The sequence below is a fragment of the Cucurbita pepo genome, chromosome 18 (genome assembly GCF_057944985.1).
Source record: "Cucurbita pepo subsp. pepo isolate OVF chromosome 18, ASM5794498v1, whole genome shotgun sequence".
NCBI lineage: Eukaryota > Viridiplantae > Streptophyta > Magnoliopsida > Cucurbitales > Cucurbitaceae > Cucurbita > Cucurbita pepo.
In genome coordinates this window covers 11,013,484-11,040,553 of record NC_141815.1, presented here as the reverse complement: position 1 = coordinate 11,040,553, position 27,070 = coordinate 11,013,484, and the positions used below count along the sequence as shown (strand labels likewise).

At 39.0% G+C, this 27,070-nt stretch overlaps 4 protein-coding genes, 1 non-coding gene and 1 pseudogene across 7 annotated transcripts; 2 read left to right on the top strand and 4 right to left on the bottom strand.

The window, feature by feature from the left end:
* Positions 1–1,086: 1,086 nt before the first annotated feature.
* Positions 1,087–9,101, bottom strand: LOC111779710 (UDP-arabinopyranose mutase 1). Of its 2 annotated transcripts, none has more exons than XM_023659830.2 (6): positions 8,965–9,101; positions 8,743–8,874; positions 7,479–7,809; positions 7,140–7,390; positions 1,618–1,786; positions 1,087–1,546 (listed from the first exon to the last, which is right to left on the bottom strand). In XM_023659830.2, exons 2-6 carry the CDS (start codon positions 8,793–8,795, stop codon positions 1,205–1,207), a joined length of 1,146 nt encoding a protein of 381 aa, XP_023515598.1. In that variant the 5' UTR covers positions 8,796–8,874; positions 8,965–9,101; the 3' UTR covers positions 1,087–1,204. The 2 variants fall into 2 exon arrangements, with proteins under 2 accessions (XP_023515598.1, XP_023515596.1); XM_023659828.2 differs by having other exon boundaries at positions 8,945–9,082.
* On the bottom strand, positions 6,220–6,359 carry LOC111782997 (small nucleolar RNA Z247). The gene has a single exon (XR_002813253.2). It is a non-coding gene; the product is annotated as a small nucleolar RNA Z247 (small nucleolar RNA).
* Positions 9,033–11,613, top strand: LOC111779709 (COBRA-like protein 4). The gene is made up of 6 exons (XM_087119647.1): positions 9,033–9,173; positions 9,257–9,336; positions 9,414–9,870; positions 9,942–10,089; positions 10,804–11,081; positions 11,175–11,613. Exons 1-6 carry the CDS (start codon positions 9,071–9,073, stop codon positions 11,456–11,458), a joined length of 1,350 nt encoding a protein of 449 aa, XP_086975773.1. The 5' UTR covers positions 9,033–9,070; the 3' UTR covers positions 11,459–11,613.
* A 178-nt stretch (positions 11,614–11,791) lies between these two features.
* Positions 11,792–14,747, bottom strand: LOC111779708 (protein COBRA). Its single transcript, XM_023659826.2, has 6 exons — positions 14,547–14,747; positions 14,000–14,079; positions 13,437–13,893; positions 12,912–13,071; positions 12,508–12,788; positions 11,792–12,395 (listed from the first exon to the last, which is right to left on the bottom strand). The coding sequence occupies exons 1-6, from the start codon at positions 14,647–14,649 to the stop codon at positions 12,109–12,111; spliced, it is 1,368 nt and encodes a 455-aa protein (XP_023515594.2). The 5' UTR covers positions 14,650–14,747; the 3' UTR covers positions 11,792–12,108.
* Positions 14,748–15,670: 923 nt separating this feature from the next.
* On the bottom strand, positions 15,671–17,625 carry LOC111779707 (small ribosomal subunit protein mL104 (rPPR9) pseudogene; annotated as a pseudogene).
* A 3,003-nt stretch (positions 17,626–20,628) lies between these two features.
* On the top strand, positions 20,629–26,945 carry LOC111779654 (uncharacterized). 2 transcript variants are annotated; one of them, XM_023659754.2, is made up of 11 exons: positions 20,629–21,280; positions 21,796–21,945; positions 22,129–22,296; positions 22,752–22,904; positions 23,028–23,180; positions 23,459–23,623; positions 23,761–23,931; positions 24,391–24,577; positions 24,678–24,891; positions 25,872–26,064; positions 26,241–26,945. In XM_023659754.2, the coding sequence occupies exons 1-11, from the start codon at positions 21,091–21,093 to the stop codon at positions 26,300–26,302; spliced, it is 1,806 nt and encodes a 601-aa protein (XP_023515522.2). In that variant the 5' UTR covers positions 20,629–21,090; the 3' UTR covers positions 26,303–26,945. The 2 variants fall into 2 exon arrangements, with proteins under 2 accessions (XP_023515522.2, XP_086975555.1); XM_087119429.1 differs by having other exon boundaries at positions 20,868–21,280; positions 25,872–26,108.
* Positions 26,946–27,070: the final 125 nt, after the last annotated feature.

The following is a 27,070-nucleotide window of genomic DNA, read 5'->3' as shown; positions in this document are numbered from 1 at the left end:
TTATTGGCCGAGGAGTTTATGTTACCACTTTACTATGCTTTTTTAGCTAAGCCACGGTTGGTGTGGCGTCGTGATCTTGACATGCTCATGACAAGTCTTAAGAGAAACTCAAGCCTCGTATTCATTTTTTGTTTAGCTTTGTGGCTTTGTTGGATCGTCGACGAGGTTTGTCAAAGCCAACTGAACATTGCTTGTGTGTAGTCCAAGCTTGTTCGGTCATACACGTTGTTCGTTTGTGCATGTTCAATCGTTGCAACATAACGTTGCATCTCACTGTCATCTTAATTCCCAACAATACGACTCATACATCGTGATGTTGTACTATTTTGACACATCGGCTGGGGCACAATACCAACACCTGTGTTGCTCGGTATTGTCCTTGAAAGACCCTTTTCAAAGGAAGATGCTTGAGACCGCTTGTCCTATGACGCTTGCGCACGCTGTAACACACGCATGTGTCACATGGTAGCTCGCTTAGGCCAAAGGGTCCAGAGGTGGTGGAGAGCGAACACTATGCCTGTAATACATTTGGAGGCATTTCCAATCCTTCTCAAGTAGACATTTTCTTGGCGAGCGGACATACGGTCTCATGTATAGTCTGTCAAGTATCCGATTGACACCAAATTTGTTGAACTTTCATCTTTCATATAAATGAACTTAATTCACGAGCAGCATGCCAAAACTCATATCAAAACCCCAACTTCTGAGGTTATGACCTGAGGCCCTACCCAGCCCTATTCGAGCTTGTCTTTGACACTCGTGTCGCCTCGTTCTCTCGAACTTTACTATGCCCCAACTTATTTTCAATACACACTTTTGATGTGTTGGATGATGCACCGTTCTCCTCAGCCGCATCATGACACTTCTCAATCTTGGCCTAAACATGGCTAGACGCCACTCGAGGGTCGCCTTTTGTCGGTCTTGATGTGTGGAGGTCACAACCTACTTTCTCTCAATGAAGTTGTGACACTAGACGTACTAAAATGTTCGTGTTCATATATTTTAGTAAACGATCTCCATTTAAACGCACATTTATAAGTAAAAAAAAGGAAGAACAAGAAATGTTTCGGATAAGAGAGAGAGATATAAGCAAAGCAGCATGAGTCAAATTTTCATTTGAAAGAAATCTTAAATAGTAAGTAATTAAGCATTTAGTGTAATAAACATTAAATCTTAAAAACAGAAGTAAAAAACAATGAGTAAACTATTCTGAAACAACCTTGGATAACTCAGTTGCTTCCTCTCCAGATGGATTCAGCTCATTCCAAGCTTCAATCCAAGTGAGCATGGCATCGGCAAGCCTGACAAAATACTCATCGACTGAACTGAGGTTTTCCCTGACCAGCTTGGAGAGTTCAATATAGCACTTCTGCACAGTGTCGCAATGCTTTGGTAGGGTAACAGTTTGGAAAAAGGGTATGATCTGTTCTTGCCAATAGATTCCTTTGTATTCCTTCTTCAGGTTTGTAAATGGGTTGCTTGCCTTGCTGTGCCAGATATATGGCAATCCCGTCTTCACTCCAAATCCCAAGTGGTCACAGATAACCTACAAAAATGTCGACCATTTGGTTTGAATTGAACATTGTACTACTGAAGAAATGGTTAAATTGTGTATACCTTCATACACCAGCCAGCCCACATATCGTCATAGCGACCGATGGGTTGGCCATTTCCCATGAGTCCAAAGTACATGGCGGGACCAATTAGTTCACGGTTGAATGCTAGATTCATTCCACACATGGGGAAGAGAGTGCCCTTTGGTACCGTCAGAACCGCATTGACGTACCTGTGATGTGAACATCATACCGTCAAAACATTAGATTTTCAGAAGCAAACATCATGAAACCCAAATCTCTACAATGTTTGGCAAGCATCACTCTTGACGGCCCCGAAGGGTGGATTGTGAGATCTCACGTCGGTTGGAGGGGGAACAAAGCATTCTTCGTAAGGGTATGGAAACCTTCTCCTAGGAGATGCGTTTTAAAAACTTTGAGGGGAAGCCCAAATAAACAAATATCTACTGTTACAAATGGTATCAGAGTCAGATAGTAGACGGTGTGCCAGCGAGAACGCTGGCTTCGAAGGGGGTTGGATTGTGAGATCTTACATCGATTGGAGAGAAGAATAAGTATTAGTAAGGAAGCTGAGCCCAAATGGGGTGGATGGTGAGATTTCACATCGGTTGGAGAGGGAAACGAAAGATGAATGAGTGTACACAAGGACGTTGGCCCCAAATGGGGGTGGATTATAAGATCCCACATCGATAGGAGGGAGGAACGAAACAATTTTTATAAGACTATGGAAATCTCTTCAAACAAATGCGTTTTAAAAATCGTGAGAGAAAGCTTGAAACAGAAAATGGAAAGAAAAAAGAAGACAATATCTGCTCTCATAGGATTGAGATGTTACAAGTGTTAGATTGAATGGCACGATGACCTATATGGGTCACGACCTCATGTATTTATAGATGCGTATAATGAAGATTACATTCCAAATCTATGATTTGGTAACAAACCATAAAATCATAGATTTGGTAACAAACCCTTCAAATCATAAACTAGTAAATCTTAGACTATTTTAGTATATACAGTTATGATCTATTTTAGGTTTAACACCCCCCCTCAATCTGGACGATGTACTACTAAGTTCAGATTGCGCCTAAAATAGCTAAAAGAAGGAGCTGGCAGTGGCTTTGTCATGATATCGGCGAGCTGATCCTTGGAAGATATGAGTCGAACATCAAGCTGACGAGTCGATACTCGTTCACGAACGAAGTGATAATCAACCTCAACATGCTTCGTCCGTCGATGAAAGATTGGATTGGCGGATAGGTAGGTGGCACCAATGTTGTCACACCATAGGCTAGGCGCTCGCGCTTGCGAGATCCCGAGCTCACGCAAGAGAACTTGGATCCAAATTAATTCGGCAGTGGCATCAGCAACCGCCTTATATTCGGCTTCCGTACTAGAACGAGAAACTGTCGATTGTTTCCTCGAACTCCAAGAGATAAGATTGCCACCAAAGAAGATCACATAGCCTCCAGTGCTTCGACGATCATCAGGATTCCCAGCCCAATCAGCATCTGAAAAGGCACTCAACAAATCAGTGCTGGACTTTGTAAGACACAAACCCATATCAATAGTGTCATGTAGATAACGGAGAATTCGTTTGACTGCCGCCCAATGTATAGAAGTCGGAGAGGACATGAACTGACACACTCTGTTGACACAGAAGGATATATCAGGACGTGTCAGAGACAAATATTGGAGAGCACCAACGACACTTCGATAGCGAGTAGTATCCTCAGGTGAGAGCTTTTCACCACCATTCAATAACAACTTCTCACTGGGAAGCATAGGTGTGGGCACACCTTTGGAGGTGAGCATATTGGTTCTGGCTAATAAATCTCGAATGTATTTATGTTGTGTCAGAATAAGTCCACTAGAAGTATGGCGGACCTCAATCCCAAGAAAATAACTCAAAATACCAAGATCCTTGACGGCAAAATCATCCTGAAGCTGTGTAAGAAGTTTCTCAGTAGCCGTAGAAGATGAGCTGATGATAATAATATCATCAACGTAGATGAGAATATACATCTGAATGCCCGTTTTGTTAAAAATAAAAAGAGAGACATCAGCCTTTGAAGGTGTAAAATCCAGCTGTAATAGTTTGGAGCTAAGGCGAGAAAACCAGGCACGCGGAGCTTGTTTAAGGCCATAAAGCGACTTATCCAGCTTGCAGAGATAACCAGGGTGTTGAGAATCCACAAATCCAGGGGGCTGCTTCATATAAACATCTTCATTAAGAAGGCCATGAAGAAAAGCATTTTGAATATCAATCTGCCGAATAGCCCAACCACGAGAAATAGCAAGAGATAATAAGAGCCGAATGGTAGTGGGCTTAACAACTGGACTAAAGGTATCATCATAATCGACGCCATACTGCTGTTTAAAACCTTTAGCAACCAGGCGTGCTTTGTAGCGATCAATAGAGCCATCTGGCTTTTGTTTGAGTTTGAAAACCCATTTGCAATCAATAACGTTAAGACCAGCACGAGGAGGAACTAAGTGCCATGTCTTATTTTTTTGAAGTGCCTGAAATTCATCATTCATTGCCTGACGCCAGAGGGGATGCTCCATAGCAGTAATATGTGAAGTAGGTTCAGAGGCAGAAGACCGAGCTACAAGATATGTTACTGTTCCATCTGTACGCACCTTGGGTTTCTTGATATTGTGCTTCAATCGAGTACCATACGGATGAGTAGTAGGTGCAGAATCCACATTTGAGGGGACGGCCGTATCAGCCGTTGCGAGGGGAGCAACCGATGCTACAGCAGTTGGTTGACCAACGGCCGAGGATTCGACCGGGCATTGCGCAATATCATCTGCTGGCGGAGAAGCCGATGCCTCAATCATTGGCGGAACAACCAACGCCGATTCGAATGGCAGCGACGCGGAGGATTGTTGCGGCAATTCCGAAGCTGATGTAGACACCAAATTTTCTGCATCCAAAGAGTTAGTAGGCCCAGACATATGCATGTGATCATTCTCCAAATTAGTACTGCTATTACCCAAATGCAAGGTGCACAAATCAGGGGCATTATGCGTCGACTGCATGATTGGGGAAGAATTAGGTGAGGCTCTCTTGAATGGAAAAACATTTTCATCAAATATGACATCTCTAGACATATAGACACGACCAGAATCGGTGTCAAGACACTTATACCCTTTATGTGAAGAACTGTAGCCTAGAAAGACACATTCCTTTGATCGAAAAGAGAGCTTTTGTTTGTTATAAGGACGAAGATGAGGCCAACAAGCACACCCAAAAATTTTTAATAAGGAGTAATTTGGTGGGGTATGAAAAAGAAGCTCTAAGGGGCATTTTTTATCGATGACACGAGTAGGAAGACGATTGATGAGATATGTGGCTGTAAGAAACGCGTCGTCCCAAAATTTAATAGGTACATGAGCATGAGCTAGAAGGGCTAGGCCAGTTTCAACAATATGACGATGCTTGCGTTCAGCAGACCCATTTTGTTGATGTGTGTGAGGGCACGAAACACGATGACCAATTCCAAGGGAACGAAAAAATGTGTTGTGAATTTTCTGATATTCCCCACCCCAATCAGATTGAACCCACTTGATTTTAGTATCTAGGAGGCGCTCAACATGAGCTTGGAATTGCAAAAATATACGAGGAGCTTCTGTACGATCATGCATCAAATAGATCCACGAAAATTTACTGAAATCATCAATGAAACTAATATAATATTTAAAACCCCCAACAGATGGAGGTGCAGGGCCCCAAACATCCGAAAAAATAAGTTCCAAAGGTGACGAAGACCTATGGGAAAAACTAGTATATGGTAATCGATGACTCTTTGCTAACTGACACGCATTACAAACTGACAAAGATGACTCACTAGCACACGAAATATTATTTAGACGCAAAATGGATTTTATTACTTGAGATGAAGGATGTCCAAGACGAGCATGCCATTGGGCGTGAGTAGTAGATCTGCTCACCAAGGCGTGCTTGAGATTATCGACATCGGATGGCTTAATAGGATAAAGACCAGATTCACACCTCCCATTTAGGAGACTTTTCCTCGACTGTCGATCCTTTATAGAAAAATGCCAAGGATGGAATTCAAAAAATACGTCATTATCACGAGAAAATTTATGAACAGAAAGAAGATGTTTGGAAATTTCAGGCACATGCAAAATATTACGCAACGCAAGAGGACGAGTAGCAGTATTAATTAGAGAATGACCAGTATGCAAAACACGCAAACCTGCTCCATTGCCGACTTGAACTTGTTCACCTCCATGATAACGTTCACGCACAGCGAGACGATCCAGGTCACTGGTGATATGGTCCGTAGCGCCTGTGTCGCTGTACCAATTTGGGTCAATCTTGTAAGAGGAAGTAGCCGCCAGTGCCGTAGGAGGAGCAGAAGAAGGTTCATCTTGATAGGACTCATCCATCCTATGCCAGCAGCGGATAGCAGTATGCCCCACTTTGCCGCAGATCTGGCAGGAAGGACGAGCAGAAGGGCCACGACGATCACCAGCAGGACGAGAGGGTGCATAACCTTGAGAACGACCACGACCGCGATCCCTACGCCCACGATTCTTCTGCTGACCACCACGACTAGCATAATTGGCAGAAGATCCAAGATTTAACTGAAGTTCAGCCTGGTGTTGTAGTTGGCGAGCTTCATACGTCATTAGATGTGCAAACACATCATCAAGGGTGAGGGCTTCACTCTTGGTAGTCATTGAGGTGACGAAGGGATCATAGTCAGGGCCAAGACCAGCGAGAAGATACGCGATCACATCATCATCCTGCAAGGCAGAGCCGGCGGCGGCCAGCTCGGTGGCTAGCCCTTTGATCTTGCAAAAATAATTTGCAGCAGATTGATCTCGTTTCTTGGACGTGGCAAGCTCAACACGAATCTGAGTAGTGCGAGCACGAGTTGACGATGAAAACATCCGCTGCAGGGTATCCCACGCCTCCTTGGACGTAGTAGCGGCAACCACATCATGAAGAATCTCCTCAGACATGGAGGAGAGAAGGCCGCTAAGGACTTGTTGATCCTGATCATACCACTGATTATAGGCCGGATTAGAGACCAGCTCAGCACCAGCAGCAGTTGAGGAAGGGATCAGCTTGGCAGGTGCAACATTGGTGCCATCGAGGTAGCCCATAAGCTTCGTACTCCGTAGGTAGGGGAGGAGCTGGGCACGCCATATGATGAAGTTGTTTTTGGTTAGACGAATTGTGACAACATGGTGTAGAGGGATTGGATATTGTTTAAGGCCAAAAGTCGCCATGGTAGTTGAGACGGTGTTGGAGATGGTGGATGGAGAGGAGGAAGAAGACATGGCGAGGAGTTTAAAAAATAAACCTTGGCTCTGATACCATGTTAGATTGAATGGCACGATGACCTATATGGGTCACGACCTCATGTATTTATAGATGCGTATAATGAAGATTACATTCCAAATCTATGATTTGGTAACAAACCATAAAATCATAGATTTGGTAACAAACCCTTCAAATCATAAACTAGTAAATCTTAGACTATTTTAGTATATACAGTTATGATCTATTTTAGGTTTAACAACAAGTACCTTGTGTTTCTCTCGAGTGGTTTGACGAGTTGGGTGGGTGCATCATAATCTGGAATGTTTAGCCAGAGGCCATGAGACACTGCGGTGGGGACACCTTCACGGAGAGTGAATGGATATCCACGGACAAAATCAGCACCTTCTCTAAATGGATCATAAAGGGTGTTAAAGAAAAATGGGGTTGATGGCGTCAACACGTTCTTAATGTGCTGTTCAAGTGCATTAATCTCTTTACCAGATGGGTCTTTAGCAACCTGCATTAAAACATATTAAACCACAAAGTTCATTAATCAGACAAAGGAAGGATCAAAAGTGTAAAAGAAAATTGGGGATTGAACATACAAAGCAGTCATCATCAATCGTGAAGATGTACTTCTTCTTGGAAATCAAGTAGCCAAAGCACCTACAAGCAGAGTCCTTAAATGAAATGCACGAGGCCTTAGGGCCCAGAATCCGATCAATATCCATACGATTGTAGAGCTCATAGTCAAAGCCATCAGGAACCCTGATAGTCTTGGACGGGTCGCCGTCTTGGACAATGATCAAGTGATAGGGCTGGAAAAATGGTCTCCACATCTCGAGGAAGTCGAGGTTGCGGATGGTGGGAATGACTATGTCGAGCTCATCTTTCAGAACCGGTCCCAGCTTGGTGTTCGCCATTGCTGACGCTTGACTGTAGGAAAAAAAAAACAGGAAACAGAGAGACAGAATTTTGTTTTTCAGACAGAAGTAAACGAAGCGGGTGAAGAATTTGAAGGGAAAAACATTCGAATATGCCAGACGGCAGGTGGCACGTGCGTTAATATAGAGGCGTTTTGTTAGGAGACAGCTTCTTATTCTTATAATTTATTAATTATGATTTTTTATTAAGCATTTATTAACTATCAAATTCTTAAAACTATATCTACTAATTCCTGCCTTGACATTCTACCAAGGAAAGATAATCATTTCACATGACTTGAACGACCCAACGACCCAACTGATCGACTCGAAAAATAATGTTGAAAACAATAACAAAAAATTACTTCGAAAATAATCTTTCAAATCCACCCGAAATTTGATGAAAGAATTATTTTTGTAAGTCGGAATGGTTTTGTTATAATTAATATAAAAAGAAAAAAAAAAAAGAAAAAAGAACAAAAAAAAGGGAAAGATGAAGCAAAAGCATTATAGTTGTTGCAATCTCTCACTCTCAATAGGTTTAATTTGGTTTTAACAATAATAAGGAACTAAATTAAATAGCTGTTTAATATTGTTTAGGGAAAAAAACATAAATAAAAGAAAGCTGTTAGATCATTGTCAATATCAGGATAGCATAACTACTTGTTAAAAAAATTAGAAGTGGATAATAAATTTAGTTTTGTCATAGAAATGGTGGATAAGATATCTCCTTTAGATGGTCCTGAAGGAGATTGAAGAAATTTTTGGCTTGATTGAGCCATTTCCAAAGAATTTGAAGAACATTCAAGCAGTGATGGATTAGGCCGAGGAAGAAGTGTTAGATCTTTATCTTTTCAAACGTGTTTAATGAGTTCCTAAACTTTCAGTTGTGTGTTTATTAGATCGTTGACAAACAAAAAAAATTATAATTTAAACTGAGACTTACTGGTTCAGTGCAGTTGAATGGGAAGAAAGCTTGATTTCCTGGGTTCTGCACATCTGCTAGGCTCTGGTGTAACACTGACAGTTGAAAAGTCATGTCCAGATCTCTAAGGCTTTGCTTCAAGATGCAGAAATACTGAAAAGGATAAATGAAGGATTTAAGAGAAGTAGCTGAAAAATATCACATGGATTATCTATCTAACAACCAGTAGGTGAGAGGTGACACATCTTCTTGCATTCTCTTCAACTATATTGCTCTCTTCATTGCTCAATTTCCCCCAAAGAATAGTTCCATCCTCTGAGTTTTGTTCATCCTGCAAAGCATTCAAGCCATGGAAGTCAATACCCACAGTAATATGTTACACAAAATTCTCTGTCGACAGCAAAAAATTGCAGTTTTAGCACTTCTGATCTTTACAGCTTTCTATTCAGCTGGTACGTGCTTGTTTAACTGCTAAAACAAGAAAGAACTTACATTCTCTTCGTGTTGTAGCTAATCTTTACAGCTTTCTATTCAGGGGCTTACGATCCATTGGATCCAAATGGAAACATAACAATCAAATGGGATATAGTATCTTGGACGGCAGATGGATATGTTGTAAGATTGTGAAACAGGATCGCTGGCGTAAAGCTATTTTTAAATACTGACCTTAGATCTTTTTTGAACTGCAACAGGCTGCAGTGACAATGAACAATTTTCAGATGTACCGCCATATTAATGCACCAGGATGGACTCTAGGCTGGTCGTGGGCCAAGAAAGAAGTAATATGGTCGATGGTGGGAGCCCAGACAACAGAGCAAGGAGATTGTTCCAAGTTCAAAGGAAATGTGCCTCACTGCTGCAAGAAAACCCCAGTAGTTGTTGATTTGCTCCCTGGTGTTCCTTACAATCAGCAATTCTCAAATTGCTGCAAGGGTGGAGTATTGGCATCTTGGGGACAGGATCCAGTAGGTTCGGTCTCCGCCTTTCAGGTGAGTGTTGGGCTAGCCGGCACTTCAAACAAAACTGTGAAATTGCCAAAGAACTTCACCCTGCTCGGTCCAGGACCAGGCTACACATGTGGACCTGCAAAGGTTGTGCCTTCTACAGTCTTCCTCACTCCTGATCGCCGCCGGAAAACTCAAGCACTGAGTAAGCTTCTTTTTTTTTTTTTTTTTTTTTTTGCATCCTCGTGAAGTTGATTCATGCTCCATCTAATGCAGTGACATGGAATGTAACCTGCACTTACTCACAATTTCTGGCCTCTAAGAACCCAACTTGCTGCGTATCACTTTCAACTTTCTACAATGAGACGATCACCTCTTGCCCAACCTGCGCCTGTGGCTGCCAACACAAACATAATTGTATAAAGTAAGGCTTCTTTCTCTACTCCAGATGGTAACAAACGTGTTTCATGAATCACTCAAGCATAAAAATAAATCAATTTAAAAAGAAAAATAACGGGTTTGGCACTCATGCGTTCCTTGATCCTAAAATAGATCACATTTCCTTGGTCAGATCAGAACCTCTGTCCTTGGAACAGCTATACCATGACTGTAGTCTGCAGTATAAAAATTAATATACTTAGAACATCAGATTGTTAGAATAGGAAACCTTCTTGTTGTCTGATGAGAAGGAACCGTAACCTTGTGTCAGGTGTTGTAACAGCCCAAGCTCACCGCTAACAAATATTGTCCTCTTTAAGGCTTTTCCTTAAGGATTTTAAAACGCGTCTACTAGAGAGAGACTTCCGCACTCTTATAAAGAATATATTTTGTTCCCCTCTCCAACCGATATAGGATCCCACAATCCACCACCTTGAGGACCAGCATCCCTGCTGACATACCGTCCAGTGTCTGGCTCTAAAAACTTTGGGGGAAAACTCGAAATGGTAAGCCAAAATAGGACAATATTTGCTAGCAATTAGCTTGGGCTGTTAAAAGAAACCTTCTTGTTGTCCGATCAGAAGGAACCGTAAACTTGTGTCAGATGTCTTTAACGTTACTTTTCAACTAATTTACTCATCTTCAGCATAGTTGCTAGAGATCATAACTACATCTTTTTTCCTTTAATCCCACTATGCAGGAGTGACTCAAAGCTATTGCACAAGGAAGGAATAAACACTCCTAAAAAGGATAACACACCTTTACTACAATGCACTCATCACATGTGTCCTATTCGAGTACACTGGCACGTAAAGATTAATTACAAGGATTACTGGCGTGTGAAGGTTGCTGTCACTAACTTCAACTATAGGATGAACTATACACTGTGGACACTGGCAGTGCAGCATCCAAATCTGAACAATGTAACTCAAGTCTTTAGTTTTGACTACAAGCCCCTTGTTCCCTATGAATCCATCAGTGAGTACGAAAATCCTTATACTTTCAATGTAAATGTAAGGTTATTATCTAAGTCTTTACTGACATAACTGCACTACAAAATTCAATGTGCAGACGATACCGGCATGTTCTATGGCATGAAATTCTACAATGATCTATTAATGGAAGCAGGGCCATTTGGAAATGTACAATCTGAAGTACTAATGAAGAAGGATAAGGATACCTTTACCTTCAAGCAGGGTTGGGCATTTCCTAGAAAAGTATACTTCAATGGCGACGAATGTCAGATGCCACCACCAGAATCATACCCGTTTCTACCCAACTCTGCGCCTGGAGGCTCGAGTGCAGTAGCCAAATTCACCGCCACTTTGCTTTTGATACTCTGGTTTTTGTTGTAATCAGTGGTCATTCTTCTCGTGCCTGATGAACTTCTGCACATGTTCAAAATTCAAGAGAAAAACTGCAGAACTACAATGAACACAGGTATGCATGCAGATATTATTGGTCATAGACTACATATATACTCGGCAGATAAATCAATGTTTGTTGTTTCTGAGTTGTCTGAAGTCAACTATCTTGAGTAAAAATATCCTCTCTTACCAGTGTGCTTCACAAGAAATTCAGCATAGACATGATTCGATAGTCCAAATCCTATTTTTGGTTTTGTAATACATAGTCTGGTTTAAATGAAATTATTCCATCATGTTCCACTAACTTAAATAACCAAGAAATTATGCAGAAAACAGGCACTCTATGGAAAATTTGAACTGTCTCATAAGTTATTACATCGAGCGACCAATATTTTGTAACCATTATACAAACAAAATGATTGAACATGTAAAATAGCTATTTGTACAACACAATTCGCTCCAAATCTAAACAAAAATGAAGTTGAACCAAATAACCGATCCACAAACAGGAACTAGCTCATATTGCCTTTGATTTAAGCACCAGTAGAATCGACACTAAAGACTAGATTGCTACAAGCTCGTGGGAAATCTAGAGTGTCAGAGCGACCATAGCGTTTGTTGTTCCCCGTAGACGTAACTTATTGTGCAAAATTCAACAGTAATGTCAAAGATATTAAGATGGTCATAAGTAGAGATATAGCTGGTCTGGAACTGGCATTTGGCAAATAAGGATAGGCATCTGGAGGTGGCAGCACACAGTTATCACCATTGAAATAAACTCTTCTTGGAAAAGCCCAACCCTTGTCGAAAGTGAAAGTGTTCTGGTCTTTCTGAAATAGGAGCTCAGATTGCACATTACCAAGAGGGCCAGCTTGATTGAGTAGATCATTGTAGAACTTAACTCCCCACAACATCGCAGTATCATCTGCAGAACAGTACCATAGTTACCAGCCACTAAGTTGAGAAAATAAATTGTATAATGCCGGTTCTTTCCGGTCAACATTATATCAGAATAGATATTTTCAGAGATTACTTACTTAGGTCACCATATGGGCTCAACGACTTGTAGTTAAAGCTGAATAATTTAGTAATGTTATCAAAATTGGGATGCTGCACCACGAGATTCCAGAGTGTGTAGTTCATTCTGTAATTGAAATTGGTGATTGTGATCTTCACCCTCCAGTAATCCTTATAATTCAGCTTCACGTGCCAATGGACTCGAATCGGGCACATGTGGCTGGTACACTGAACCAAGGGTGCATTGCTGCCTGATTTATCAGGAGTTGATACTACTGAAGCTAAATATGGAGAGTCCGGACTGCAAAAGATAATTTGAGCGGAAATAGATTATTGGGTTGAGTAAAATAGTTTCAATCTTTCACCCCAACCACAAACAGAATGTTGAAAGAAAAATAACCAACAAAGCATAAGGGTAACTTACTCCACACAGCTCCCAGAACCTGCCGTGTTGTTTTGACATCCGCATGTGCAGGTTGGGCAGTTGACTATAGTATCATTGTAGAAGGAAGAGAGGGAAACACAACAAGTGGGTGTCTTCTGAGCGAGGAACTGAGAATAGGTGCATGTAATATTCCACGTCACTGACATAGGAAAAGCAAGGATAGATTCAATCAAATGACATTAATAATTAATAACAGCTTCCAATTCCACTCCATGTCAAATCAATTTCTGGCCACATCTCCCAACGATGAAATATTAAGTTATCATATTCAATTCCTTGTATTCATGCTTACAAGTAATTTACGTAGAACTTGCATTCTGTCAGATACCAAGTCAAACCTAAAAACGATGAGTCTATGCCCATTCGACAACCAATTCAATCTATAAAGTCACAGGCAGAAACACCCAAGTAAATATCATTAATAAAACCTATGTGCATGGAGACAACATTAGAATTCTACATTGAACAATATTTAATGTGCAAGTCTTAGACAAGTTTACTTACTCAAAGCTTGAGTTATTCTTCTTTTATCTCCAGATACAAATCTGGTTGGCTTCACAATCTTTGCTGGCCCACAAGTGTATCCAGGTCCTGGGGCTTTAAGGGTGAAGTTTTTGGGGAGTTTGACAGTTTTGTTACTTGTTCCTGCAGCACCAACACTGACTTGAAATGAACTTGCTGCATTGGCTGGGTCTTGGGCCCATGAGTTTATCACTCCACCTTTGCAGCAATTTGCAATCTGCTGATTGTAAGGAGTTCCTGGCAATAAATCCACAACGGTTGGATCTTTCTTGCAGCAATGAGGAATATTTCCTTTGAATTTTGAACAGTCGCCCTGTTCTGTTGTTTGGGCTCCCATCATGCTCCAAATCACTTCTTTCTTTGCCCATGTCCACCCCAATGTCCAACCTGGAGCTGCAATATGGCGGTATTGCTGGAAGTTGTACATTGTAACAACAGCCTGCCACCAAATAGATACTCCTTTAAGGGGCAGTTATGAACCATTACATTTATAAAAAGCTCCTTCGCAGTAAACCAAAGAGGTGCGATTCTTATATGAAACTTACGACATAGCCATCTGGAGTCCAGCTCATTACATCCCACTTGATTGTGATGTTCCCGTTTGGATCAAGTGCATCATAGGCTTCTGCAAAGAGATCCGGTGGAAAAGATGAACATCGAAATTTCTCAGATAATATTTTATAACTATGCATCGCAATCTTCTTCAATTTCAAATAAATTCAGTATTACGAATAACACTAACTCTCGTTATAATGCAACAAAGATTTCAAAAAAATAACTCGTTGATTTCCCAATGTAACTAGAAGCATTGCCATTTCTTCATATATTCCAGCATTTTCTAAAATCCGTTCATTAGTTTTCAATATAACAAAAAGAACCACTCGCCTCCACACTTAAAATCGATCAATCAATAAAGAATAAAGTAAAATCGATTCCTAAGAAGAGATTAACAGTTGAAGTAAGCACACTTTCTAAACATTCCCAGCTACCATATAACCAGGATGAATTAGTGAACGGATAACAAAACCACGTCCAGCAGCTAAATCTGGAACCTCCAGGCACGAATAAGTAACAAAGTTTGAGTTCACTGACCTGTTGCAGTGAAACTGAAGCTGGAAAGTAGAAAGAGAAGCAAGACGGCAAAGCCAGTAAGTCCGGCGACGGATCCAGTGGAAGCGAAACGCCGAGCCTTCATTTTCCGATGCAGACCGAGCTGCAAGCAGCCTTCTGCTAATGGCTCAAGATCTGCACAGAAAACTTGCCGTAGCCTGTGGAGAGAGAGAGAGAGAGAGAGAGAGAGAGAGAGAGAGAGCTGGTTTTAATGGCGGAATGTCTGCTTTCAGGAAGGAATAGTTACCGCCGTTGGGTAGCGAAATTCCAATTCTACCCCTAAACTTCATTTTAACTTAAAGCTATATATTTGGAAAAAGACGAGAAGGGCGGGGGTAATTGTGGAACACTTTAACGAGGGAAAATAGTAGATTCGTGAGGGGGCTGGAAGTGGGTATGAGCTAAGTTTTTGGTCCACATATTGTAGCGTATTTCTGTCGGTGGCCATTCATTTAACTTTTGCTGTTCTTGCTTTGCATATTCAACATAATATATACTTTGATACCACTCATTTCATTTATTAGATATCAATTCTCAAACCAAACCCAATCATTCATTCTTCTCTTGATATACAAAATATAATCAATTTTCTTTTCCTAGTGCGAAGAAAACGAGAGAAAAAGACGCTTCCAGCCCGGGAATGTCTCCATGTCTCCTCAAGTATGTTTGTCATGTAGCAAGGAAGGTGATAGATCGAGACGATTCGGTGTGAAGCCTAGTTCACTGTTCAAAATTCACTTGTTGTATGGAGTGTTATTTATGGTTAGAACAAGTCACATTGTATTAATTTTCACTCTAAACTCTGATCACGTACTAGGCTAAATGTTGCAATTTCTTGCTAACTTTACCCAATCGGCATAGTTAACCGCAACCCCCATGGAAGCAATTGTCAATATGAAAGTCCAGATCCCACCTCAAATGGGGAAAAGAATAAAACACCCTTTACAAGTAGGTGGAAACTTCTCTTTTTAAAAATCTTGAAGGAAAGCTCAAAGAATATAATATTTACGTGGGCTTGGGCGGTTACACAAACATAACACAACAACATCGGCATGACCCTAGGCACAAAGAACAAAAGTACTATGAGCCATCACCAAGAGAAAATCTAAAGAAGCAGAACCAGCTATGTTTCGAGTATTAACTAACCTGTTCTCAGCATCAGTTATAATCAAATATGAACAAGAAGTACCTTCATTTTACACTCTAGATCGATGCTTATCTATGGCCAGAATAAGGGAAGGATTTTTAAACAATACAGCATTCTCTTCCTAAACGAACCTGGAATTTTGATCCACTATACATATAATCGTGTTCATTTGTCCAATATAATGAAATGGCATGTCAAAGCTGCCATTGTCCCGTATCAGGGGCAGCTGCAAAAGAAAGCAGGATCAAAATGCTCTGCGCATGCCTTTTTTTGGTTTCTTGACGAAACTAAGTCGAATTTGCTTCAGTCGCCTCCTCTTCCTCGCCATTTTCTCGGGCAACGTATCCCTCTTCTTCTCGACGTTCTTTACCTTTGGCTTCTTCACATATCCTGGATCCACCTGATATGCTTTTGGAGTAACTGGCACTCCCCGTTTTTGAGCTTCATTAAAGAGTGAATTTGCTTTGTCCAGATGATTATGTGCACAGAGATTTCCAATTAATAGCTCATGTGTCTTAATCCCAGGTTCACACCCCTCCTTCTTCATTTTTTCAAAGACAGTCAAGGCATGATCAATCCTCTCGATCCCACACAAAATGTTTAGAAACTCATAGTAAGTCTTCTTATCAAGTGCATCACCATGTCCTGCAGACCTCATCCTGTCAATCATTTCATCTCCCTCTCCCGTCCTTGCTGCTTGATACAGACTTTTAGTCAAAATAATGAACGTTTCAGCATTAGGATTGCATCCCCACTCCCCCATTCGATGGAACAAATTTACTGCATCGGTAGTTTTCCTGATCTTGCACAAATTATTGATCAGCACATTGAATGTTTCCACATTTCGTGGAACCCCACGATAATCCATTTCCACCAGAATTTCCTCAGCTTCAGAATGAAGTCTGAACGGATCCTTTTTCCTACAAAGCTTGCAAGCACAGTCAAGTAGATCATTATATGCCGTTGTCCCTAACTCAAACCCTCCCCTGTACATCTCACCCGCCAGCCTTTTTGCTTCATCTAGTTTCCCATTGACGCACCATCCTTTGATCAGAGAATCGCATATTGCTTCGTCAGGGAAAAACTCGTTCGCCAAGTCTTTGACTATCTTTACAGCATGGCTCGTGAAGCCATTTTCACAAAGCTTCTCCACCACCATTCTAAGTGACTCTTTATCCCTCTTAAGCCCGTAATTTTTCTCCATCGTCTCAAAAAATGAGATCAGCTTTGTCGGTCGCCCGGCACGAGCGAACCGATCAATAGACGACCGCAGGGTTTTAGCCCCACTGATACCTAAACCTTTCACAAGAACTTCATGAATCGCATTGAAATCCTTTCTACGACCAAAATAATCAACAAAATACGAGATAGTCTCATCCGTGTGATGAAAATCAGGATTCGATACTAACCACTCATTAAAACCCAACACCGTCCGACCAGCTTCCGAGGAGAGATTGAGCGTATTGAGGACTAACTCCGGATTCGGTTTAACATGCGAAAAGCTAAGCTGAAGGCGCTTCGTAATGGGAAGAGGATCCGAATCAGGGTCCTTGAGAAGCTCGGTTGCAAGTGACTGCGATGTTTGATCCACGTCATCCTCCACGGATTCGGAGGAGAACGAATGAGAAAGTGAGAGCTGCAAAGGATAAGATAACCTCCCTGCCGCCCCATGATGACGGAAATGGTGGATGAGAGGCGTCAAATTCCGATGTAAAAGGAAGCTCCTCGCAGATCTATTCAAAAAATTCGAAGACGAACCAGCAGATAACGAAGAAGACGATGCTAGAGATCGAATTAAAATCCTTCGAAGTTGCAGGTACGGTAATGGCGGCATTGTTATGGACGACGAGCTTTGAAGAGCTCTGAAGAAGGAGAAAAATGGAACTCAACTTGGAAAAAGCGCGCTAGAGGGAGCTGGAGCAAAACAAAAACCTAAGAAACGGGCAAATGGCTAGTCATTGGGCTGGGCCAATTATTACAAATGACAACAAAAATTGGGCTTTTAATAACCATGGGCCTCGGGATAGGCCCATTACATCACGGCCCAATCTTCTCACCAATAATCGGGAATTGTATTGAATTGAATATGTCGGATGGTGTGACTTTACTGATTTGTCCTCCAAATAACAAATATTACAGTGTGAACGAAATTTTAAATGAAATGAAAATACAAATTTCAAATCTTCCTTGATATTTGTGCCAGATTTTAAATTTACTTAATTGCCTTTTTTTGCCTAACAAAATAAGTGATGACGTCATTAAATCCGTGTTTTATTTTTTTTTTTCCCTCTTTTATATTATGACAGTTTACTTCCGACTTTTTAAAAATTATTATTCAAGAGATATAAATTTATTAATTTATATTATTTTTAAATTTTGTCATTTGTATTGTGTTATTATGATTATAAATCTATTATATAAAAATATCAATGTCAATATTTTGTAATTTTAGTGTAATATTCATTTTAATACACCGAACCGTTTATTATATGTTGATATTTGTATATGAAATAAAAATAATGATATTTTTAAAATATATTTCACCAACTCTTATACGTATAACATTTATAACGGAGTAGAACTCATCGTTTATTTCTGTCAAAGTCACGAGCTCATAGCCAGCCAACAATACATAATCCCCACATTCTTATATGGGTCGACCCATTCTTTGAGTCTTACTAGTCATTCACCCTCTCTTCATTCTACCATCCAAAACAAAAAGTCGTATGGTTGCAGTAAAATTTTTTAATCAAAATAAAAAAAAATTTGCACCCATTTATCATAATTTAATAGGATATTTACCATAATTATAATGAAATTTATAGTATAATATTCAAATTAATATATTTATGTAAAATCAAAATTGAAATATAATGGATAATGTTTAAATAAAAAAATATAATAATAAAATTTTAGTACGGTGACTCGTCTGATTTGAAGGGCTTTTTTGGTAAACACGCAAAAGAAACCTTTATACACTGTCTGAGAATTTCACCTGAACCAGCCGCAATTGTCTGTTCAATACAAATTCAAAGCAGTAGTCCTTTTTTTAATTTTTGCATTTATTATTTTAACTACCTTCTTATTTTTCTTAATTTATTTTCATATTTCAAATTATTTTTTAATATTATATTTTATACTGCTTTTAAATTTAACCTACTAATTTTGGATTTAAAATAATATATATATATATATATATATATATATATATATTTAAAGCTTTCAGTCTACAATTGCTTTAGATTAGAAATAAATATATTTTTTTTATTAATTTCAGTGAACGGTTGGAATATTGATAAAATTGAATGATAACGAAATAAATAAATAAAACTATATGCAAAATTAAAAATGAATGTATTTGTTTTTTTTTTTTAATTTGAATATTTTAAAATTAGTTTTGTGGTATATATATAGGACTATGATGAAATAGATTTATAAAACAAGAACTATTTTATTTTAAAAAACATTTACTTGCATATTTATTTATTTGGTTTGTTTTTTTTTTTTAATAAAATATTATAAATATTAATTTTGTTATTTTAGAAATTTAGAAAATATTATATATAAATATAAAACATTGATTGGTTGCATGAACTTTGTTTTATTTCAATAACAAATCAGTTGTTTAAGGCCCAATAACATACGATTAGCATTTAATTTCCACATTACAAGCATAAATGAACACAATTGATGATATTTAATTAAGTCTCCCTCTATATTTGGTATCTGATGACAAAGTGAAAACCGTCTAACAAATAAATTTATTATTATTTTTTTTTTTTTCTTGCATGTATATTTTATTTTAAAATGTTTATAGTGTATTTGATAGAGCTTAATTATAATTTTTTAATTATGTTTAACTAACATGTTCAAATATTTTTTTATTACCTACAAAAATATAATTATTTATAATAAAAATAATATAAAAAAATAGGATGGAAATGGTATTTAACATATTTTAAAATTTTAAAATAATAATTCATTTTTAAACCCGAATAAAATTTATTGTTTTTTTAGTTCAAAATTAAAATATTGGTTAGTGGTGGGTTTGAGCAGTTACAGATAATATCAAAGTTCATTATCGAGTGGTGTGCTAGCGAGGATGCTGACTCCTAAGAGAGGTAGATTGGGGAATGATACATTTTTAATAAGTGTGTGGAAACCTCTCCTACTAGATGCGGTGGGTTTGAGCAGTTACAAGCTGTATCAGAGTCCGACACTGGGTGGTATGCCAGCGATAATGCTACCTCCCAAGAGAGGTGAATTGTGAGATTTATATTAGCCGGAGAGGGGAATGATACATTTTTAATAAGTGTGTGGAAACCTTTTTTACCAGATGCGGTGGGTTTGAGCGGTTACAAATGGTATCAGAGTCTAATAACGGGTGGTGTGCGAGCGAGGATGTTGGCTCGCAAGAGAGGTGGATTTGTGAGATCTATATTAGTGGAAGAGGGGAATTATACATTTTCAATAAATATGTGGAAACATCTCCTATAAGTGGTTTGAGCGGTTACAAATGGTATCAAAGTCCAATACCAGGTGGTGTGCCATCGAGATGTTGGCTTCCAAGAGAAGTGGATTGTGAAATCTACCTTGGTTAGAGAGGGAAATAAAACATTATTTATAAGTGCGTGTAAACTTCTTCTACGGGATGCATTTTTAAACCTCTAGCAGAAGCGCAAAAGAGGAAGTCCAGCCAGCACAACATCTACCAAAATTGGCAGTGAGAAATAAGAAATTTAAAAATGAAAAAAAAAAAAATTGGAAAAGTTTAAGGATATTATCAAGTAAAAAAAAAAAAAAGTGAAAATTTAAAAGTATTTTGAGTATTTATTTTATTAATTTAGCGGATTAATAATATATATTTATATATATTGAAGAAATGTGGGTCGTTGATGGGAAATCGTAGGCGGGTCGTTGTTGTTTGAGCAAAAAAATTTGAAGTTTTTTAAACCACTCAAGATCCCTGACCTCGTTTTAATGGCTCCCAAGTGCAAAGGTTGAAAAAATTTCAGGTTTCTGTTCTTCTACTAAAATTCCTATCACTCTTCTTGTGTTAGTTTTAACCAGAGGAACATATATTTCTCTACATAACCGCATTTTCATCCGCCCTCCATTTCTTCTGTTCTTCTCCTACGTTCTTCAAGTATTTGCATGAATGAAACTCCATACCCTCACACCTCAAAATCCCACTAAATCATGTCCCAGATGACACCCACTATTCCCTCTCTTTCCCCCCTGATTTCATCCTTCCCGGCAAAATAAATCCCCCCTCGCATTTTCTTCGCTTAGCCCACTACTTTTTGTTTCTTGGGTTTGTTGTTGCTCTTCCTTTTTTCTCTGTTCCTTTTCCCTTTCCTTCGGAATCTCCGACATAAAATGATGAGGTGGGAAAGGGTCCAGCTATTGTCCAGACAGGGCCAAGATGGAGCTCTGGGAGAGATATCAGGGCCCGGCAAGAGGTGGGGTCATACTTTTAACGCCATTAAAGACGGAAGATATCTCTATGTTTTTGGGGGCTATGGCAAACACAACTGCCAGACTAACCAAGTGCACGTCTTCGACACTGGTAGCCTTTTTCTTCTTACTTTATTTTTTTTTTTCTTCCCCAACCTTTTCTCCTGGGAAATTTTCGTTTACTATTACCCATTCAACTCTGTAATGGAATCAATCTAGTTTGAGATTTTTGTATACCCTTTTGAGTTTTCTGTTTGTTTTTGCTGCTATTTTGTTCTTAATGTTTCTTAATCACAGATTTATTTATGGCTTCATTACTTCTGTAAGCACACACCCTGTTACGTTTTTGCCTTTTATGGAGGCGTTGGTGTTGACAAATTTCAGTTGAAATGAGTTTGGTTTTAATGGAAATCGTTCTAGTAAGTTACATTTGCTGTTACTGGCATGTGTTATGGAATAGTATTAAACGATCTTTAATTGGAAAAATATTAAATTCTTTTGAACAATTTGTTGTTCATATCTTTGATTTTCAATGTCTGGGAAGTGATGGGGTAGGTGGGTTTGATTATATGTGACATAAATTTTTGTAAATCACTGCATTTGCCTCATTAGATTGCTGGTTTGCAGCAAAACAAACATGGAGCCAGCCTTTGATTAAAGGAAGCCCGCCCACTCCAAGGGACAGTCACACTTGTACAACAATTGGTGACAATCTTTTTGTGTTTGGGGGTACTGATGGGACGATCCCTCTTAAGGATTTGCATATTCTGGACACCTGTAAGTTCTGACTAATGAATATTCAAGTGTCTTCAAAATTCTATGAGTTCTTGTTCATATTCTGGCACCTCAATTTGTGCACGGCTGTTTTATTTGGTTAAAGGTTCCATCTATTGTGTTAACTAGCTTTGAAATGCGGGTATTCATGCCATTAAAAAGATTTGCATAATGCTTTACTTCTAGCTTTGCATACATGGATTTGTCCAAGTTTAAGAGGCGAGGGGCCACAGGCACGAGAGGGTCATAGCGCGACTCTTGTTGGCAAACGACTCTTCATCTTTGGTGGTTGTGGCAAATCTACCAGCAACAACGATGAAGTGTATTATAACGATCTCTACATATTGAATACAGGTAATACTTTGCTAATAAATTGGCTAAAAAGATCCTGCAACACCAATTCGTTATCCTGTTTTCGTTTTCGTTTTAAACTTCATAATCCTTTGTTTTTATATCAACAGTCTGTGCATAACCCATCTAAACACTCAGTGATTATTGTTGTATTTTCATGTCATTCAATCTAACTCTGGGAATGTGGTTATATGGATTTTACACTTGCTTGGTTTATCTCTTTCTGGGAAACATCAAGAGAATTATAATATAAAACGCATTTGATTGTTGATAATATCGATTTTCTCCTCTTCATAAAGGCTTGAGGGGAGTTTATTCCTTCTGTATATCTTTTTTCTTCTTCATATGGTTTTGTTAAGCGAATTGCCTGCAGTACCATGATCTTAAATTGCGTTTGCGTGGTACTGGATCACTTTACCAGAGCCTGTTAATGTATTATATTCTTCCTATGTTTTTAGAGACCTTTGTTTGGAAACAAGCTACAACATCGGGGACTCCACCGTCTCCTCGTGATAGCCATACTTGCTCGTCCTGGAAGAATAAAGTTATAGTGATTGGTGGCGAAGATGCACACGACTATTATTTGTCAGATGTTCATATCCTTGACACAGGTACTTCTCATTTTTCTCGAGTCGCCTCGTTAATCAATGATATGGTCGACTGTAGACGTTCATGCAGGATATGCTCCTCATATATATAAATCTCCTGATATCTTTTTTGGTATTTTATTATAGATACTCTAGTGTGGACAGAGTTGAAAACTTCAGGTGAATTATTACCACCTCGTGCTGGTCATACAACCATAGCCTTTGGAAAGAGCTTGTTTGTTTTTGGGGGATTTACTGATGCACAAAATCTATACAACGACCTTCATATGCTCGATATTGGTATGTGTTAATTCCTCAATAGCACCCGTGCAATAAAAGGAAAATAAGCTAACCTGTAATGGCATGAAGCATTTGTCATTGTTTGATGACTGATTGAGCTTTCTCCAAGTTTATTATGGATATTGAATGCTGAGGGCTAAAATTGTTGCTTTCTTTAAAGAACTTTCTTATGTGTACTGAGCGGTTGATGATTTCTCCGTTGTCATATCTTTTCGCTTAAATATCGTGTATGGCAGATTGTAATTACTTTTATTTACCATTTTCTATACTTGGTGTAGAAACTGGTGTATGGACCAAGATCACCACTATGGGTGATGGACCTTCTGCCAGGTTTTCAGTGGCTGGGAACTGTTTAGATCCTTACAAAGTGGGCACACTTGCTCTTTTAGGCGGTTGCAATAGGAGTCTTGAGGCTCTCGACGATATGTATTACTTGTTCACAGGTTTATACTCTTGTTACTTTCTCGAGCAACGCATGATTATCATCATTCTTTTGATGTGGACCTTTCTTGGATAGTAGTTTCTTTCGCACGATTTATATGGGTTGTAAATAATTTGTCTGTGTAATTTCCTTTTTCAGGACTCGAGAGGGAGAACGAGAGGAAACCAGAGAAGTTGTCTTTGAGAAAGCAATTGAAGTTGAAATGTCAAGAACATAACCAAAATGCTACTCATGGAAGAGCTATGGTACAAATTGGTATCAGTCCTGATGTGTTACAACCAATCTCTGTGCAAGGCTTCGGGGCTCCATGTAAGGAAGTACCTTTTGAGTATCCCATGTTAGATTTTTTGAAGATGTATGCATTTCGCAAAGTAATGAAGGTAGAATGTGCAGTGAATTTTCTTTCCTGTTCCTAGCTTCCATCTATTGTTAAGTGAATGCTTTCGAAGATGGTTTTTGCTGTAGAACCAACAAGAAAATGCAATCATTCCCTTGTCTAGTTTGTCTTGGAAAGTTCTATGTTGTCTATAAAACCAAATTTCCCATGACGTTTCCGTGACCGCACCTGCCGAAGAATGTCAGCAAATTTGCTATAAATAAGCATGTAATGGACGTAGCATAAGGGACACGACATTTTATGTCCAAAAGATAGAGGTTTATCAGGAAATTTGCGTTCATGTTGCGACACGTCTGAATATCAAATGATTGGAACTTCTGTTAAGAGATTATTACTGTATATATCTGATGGTATGATGTCCTACAATGCAGACAAACAAAACTTTACTTCGAATCAATCTCTGCATCCTCATGGAAAGAAAAGTTTTCAAGCGAAGGTTACAGAAAGCATACCAAATGGATACACAATTGAGACGGTCATTGACGGGAAACCTATGCGGGGAATATTGCTTTCCAACAGACCAGTCCCCGCTCACTTTGCTCATCATAGTACTGTTAGGTCAGGACGATGACTAAAAATGTTCGTTTTATTTAAGTCATTGTCAATATCTTCCTTTTTCTGGGAATATTATGGTTTAAATTTAACATTCTGAATCCAGGAAGAGGACTTTTGAAGATATTGGTACGATATCGAATGGTGATGTCTACATCAAGTCGAAGACTTCTCGATTGAACGAGCAAGATGAAGTAGATAATAGACAAGAGGACGATAGCAATATGAAGGCATCGGCTATGCATGAACCAGAAATGGTTGTCACTTCGACTACGCTCATAAAAGATTCAGTGTCTTCGGATGCGTCTTTACCATCTAAGGTGACACCATCCCTTTTCATCTCCTTTTCCCTTTCTTTTATGCATTGTTATAACTCATTTATTTTAAAAATCTCTCTATGTGAGCGGGGCAACATGTACTGGAAACGGGAACAAAAGTTTTTAATATCTTTATTTATTTCGAGATGTGCGTTCTTCTGTGGGTTATTTATGTATGAACATGTTATTTATACCTTTTAAAACGGTGATGGCGTTTGGCTGAACTTTATCTCTAGCAAGTCGTTCTCCTGGGGTTTGTGTTTCGCTATGTATACTAATTCTTGTTGTTAGAGCCCCAAGATATCCATACATGTATTGAGATTCTTCTTGTTTTACCATTAACCATCAACTTAGAGCAATTCTAGGCGCCATTCTTCTCAATATTTTGAAGGATAGATGATGACTTGGCGAGTGAATGTTCTTTGTTCTTTAGTGTTTGGCCTCCAGGAATTTATTATTCTTTTCGTCGTTTTGAAGAACAAAATTTGGATTTGCGAGTGTTGCTGCGATTTTGCTTAATAGTATCCGAATCTAGAAGACGGAAATCTATAGCACACTCAAATTTCCTGTTGGACAAGTTCATGCACAAGTGTCCTTGTTGACACATCGCCCAATGTCTAGCTCTGATACCATTTGTAACAGTCCAAGTCCACCGCTAGCAAATATTGTCTGTTTTAACCTGTTACATATCGTTGTCAGCCTCTAGGATGAGTTTCCACACCTTATAAGGAATGTTTCGTTTTCCTCTCCAACCAGTATGGGATAAGGGACTTTTTTTTCACTCCATACTCAGGATGGTGTTCCTAAGAGATGTTTCAGACCTATTTGGAATGATTCTCTAAGAGGTGTTCCAAATAGGCCCTCCATTTCTTGTGAAAATATGTTCAAATTATTTGCAATGAGTACTGTTTACGCCTTGTAAGAAAACATCATTTTTTTTCATATTTATCTTGCATGATTAGAATCTTTTCTTCTGTTTGCAGACGAGTTCAAGTCCAGAATTGCCTCCTTCGAGTCCAAAAGATATTTCAATGCACGTTGCAATGGATATCGAGGTCGAAATTTCTGGAGATGCAAAGACAAATGATGCCCTTGATTCGACGGCAGACATTCAGAACGAAAGTATTTTGGCTCCACCTTCAGACAAGGAAACTATTTCCTTTTTTCCAGACCAAGGTACGAACAAAACGACGATGAAATGGTATACGAACGACACTCTTGCAAGGCTTCTGAGTTTATAGTTTGCTAATATTCTCGTCTTCGATCATGTTTGTTTGTTCATACTCGCTGCATCCTTTCCTGCATTTCTGTTTTCCACATAGGTACCGATTATCTTTTTGTTTTTGTATCAGACGACAGAAGACCTGCTACAATCGACGACGCGATTCAAGTTTCAACACAGTTGTGGAAATAACGAATGAGCAACGAAATGCTATTGTGAAAATAACCATAATGCACAAAAGCCGTTTGTACATTCATAGGAGAGCACAGATGCACACTAGGAAACTACTATATGACCTTACCATCTTTCTAACATATGTAGATCAGATCGTGTCGAATCCTTCCATTGATTTTGATTCGATACCCTCATGCGTATTCGAGTTGTACTTAGGAACCATATCGTTAGAGTTCAGACACTACTCTGGTCATTTGAACCAGCCACCCACTTGTTGTTGTTGTTGTTGCTACAGCTTCTTGTAGACTGCCATTCTGGTTCGAGGAGGAATCGATGATCGTTTAGCCACAAACGTCCTAGCTTTGTTTTCATTAGCTGTTGAAGGCCTGTTCACCTTTAGCTTTCTAGTTGCAATTCCTTGTGAAATAGGAGAAGTAGTAGTGATTACAGTAGAAGTTGGAAAGGTTTATGTTCTTAGAGGGAATTGCAGCACTGTGCTTTTGACTCCCATGGAATGTGCAAGTTTGTATTGCTTGGTTTTGCTTCATTTTTTAACCAAGCCCTATGGATGAGCAGGTAGGTATCGTTTAAGTAGAATTCAGATATCGAACCATATTCAAATTTAAATATAAAAGGTTTGGTTCGATTTTTTTAGCTTAAATATTATGCCTTGTGAGATTTAATTTTATTTCCTTGGTTTGGTTCTGTTCGGTTCGGTTTGTTTCGATTGGATGGTTTGGATCGGCTCAATTATATTTCAACGGCCAAATTGAAAATTTTACTTTA

What these genes read in the sequence shown, in the direction of transcription:
- LOC111779710 (XM_023659830.2), bottom strand. Translation starts at nt 8,795, where the DNA reads ATGTGCAGAACCCAGGAAATCAAGCTTTCTTCCCATTCAACTGCACTG. An exon ending in CGATTGATGATGACTGCTTT is followed by an intron (nt 7,391 to 7,478) that starts GTATGTTCAATC and finishes GTTTTAATGCAG; the next exon opens with GTTGCTAAAGACCCATCTGG. An exon ending in CCACTCGAGAGAAACACAAG is followed by an intron (nt 1,787 to 7,139) that starts GTACTTGTTGTT and finishes TTCACATCACAG; the next exon opens with GTACGTCAATGCGGTTCTGA.
- LOC111779709 (XM_087119647.1), top strand. Translation starts at nt 9,071, where the DNA reads ATGGAAGTCAATACCCACAGTAATATGTTACACAAAATTCTCTGTCGA. An exon ending in CCGGAAAACTCAAGCACTGA is followed by an intron (nt 9,871 to 9,941) that starts GTAAGCTTCTTT and finishes CATCTAATGCAG; the next exon opens with TGACATGGAATGTAACCTGC. An exon ending in TGTTCCCTATGAATCCATCA is followed by an intron (nt 11,082 to 11,174) that starts GTGAGTACGAAA and finishes TTCAATGTGCAG; the next exon opens with ACGATACCGGCATGTTCTAT.
- LOC111779708 (XM_023659826.2), bottom strand. Translation starts at nt 14,649, where the DNA reads ATGAAGGCTCGGCGTTTCGCTTCCACTGGATCCGTCGCCGGACTTACT. An exon ending in CTTCAGTTTCACTGCAACAG is followed by an intron (nt 14,080 to 14,546) that starts GTCAGTGAACTC and finishes ATCTCTTTGCAG; the next exon opens with AAGCCTATGATGCACTTGAT. An exon ending in GGACTCCAGATGGCTATGTC is followed by an intron (nt 13,894 to 13,999) that starts GTAAGTTTCATA and finishes ATTTGGTGGCAG; the next exon opens with GCTGTTGTTACAATGTACAA.
- LOC111779654 (XM_087119429.1), top strand. Translation starts at nt 21,091, where the DNA reads ATGATGAGGTGGGAAAGGGTCCAGCTATTGTCCAGACAGGGCCAAGAT. An exon ending in CCTTCATATGCTCGATATTG is followed by an intron (nt 23,181 to 23,458) that starts GTATGTGTTAAT and finishes TACTTGGTGTAG; the next exon opens with AAACTGGTGTATGGACCAAG. An exon ending in GCAAGGCTTCGGGGCTCCAT is followed by an intron (nt 23,932 to 24,390) that starts GTAAGGAAGTAC and finishes CCTACAATGCAG; the next exon opens with ACAAACAAAACTTTACTTCG.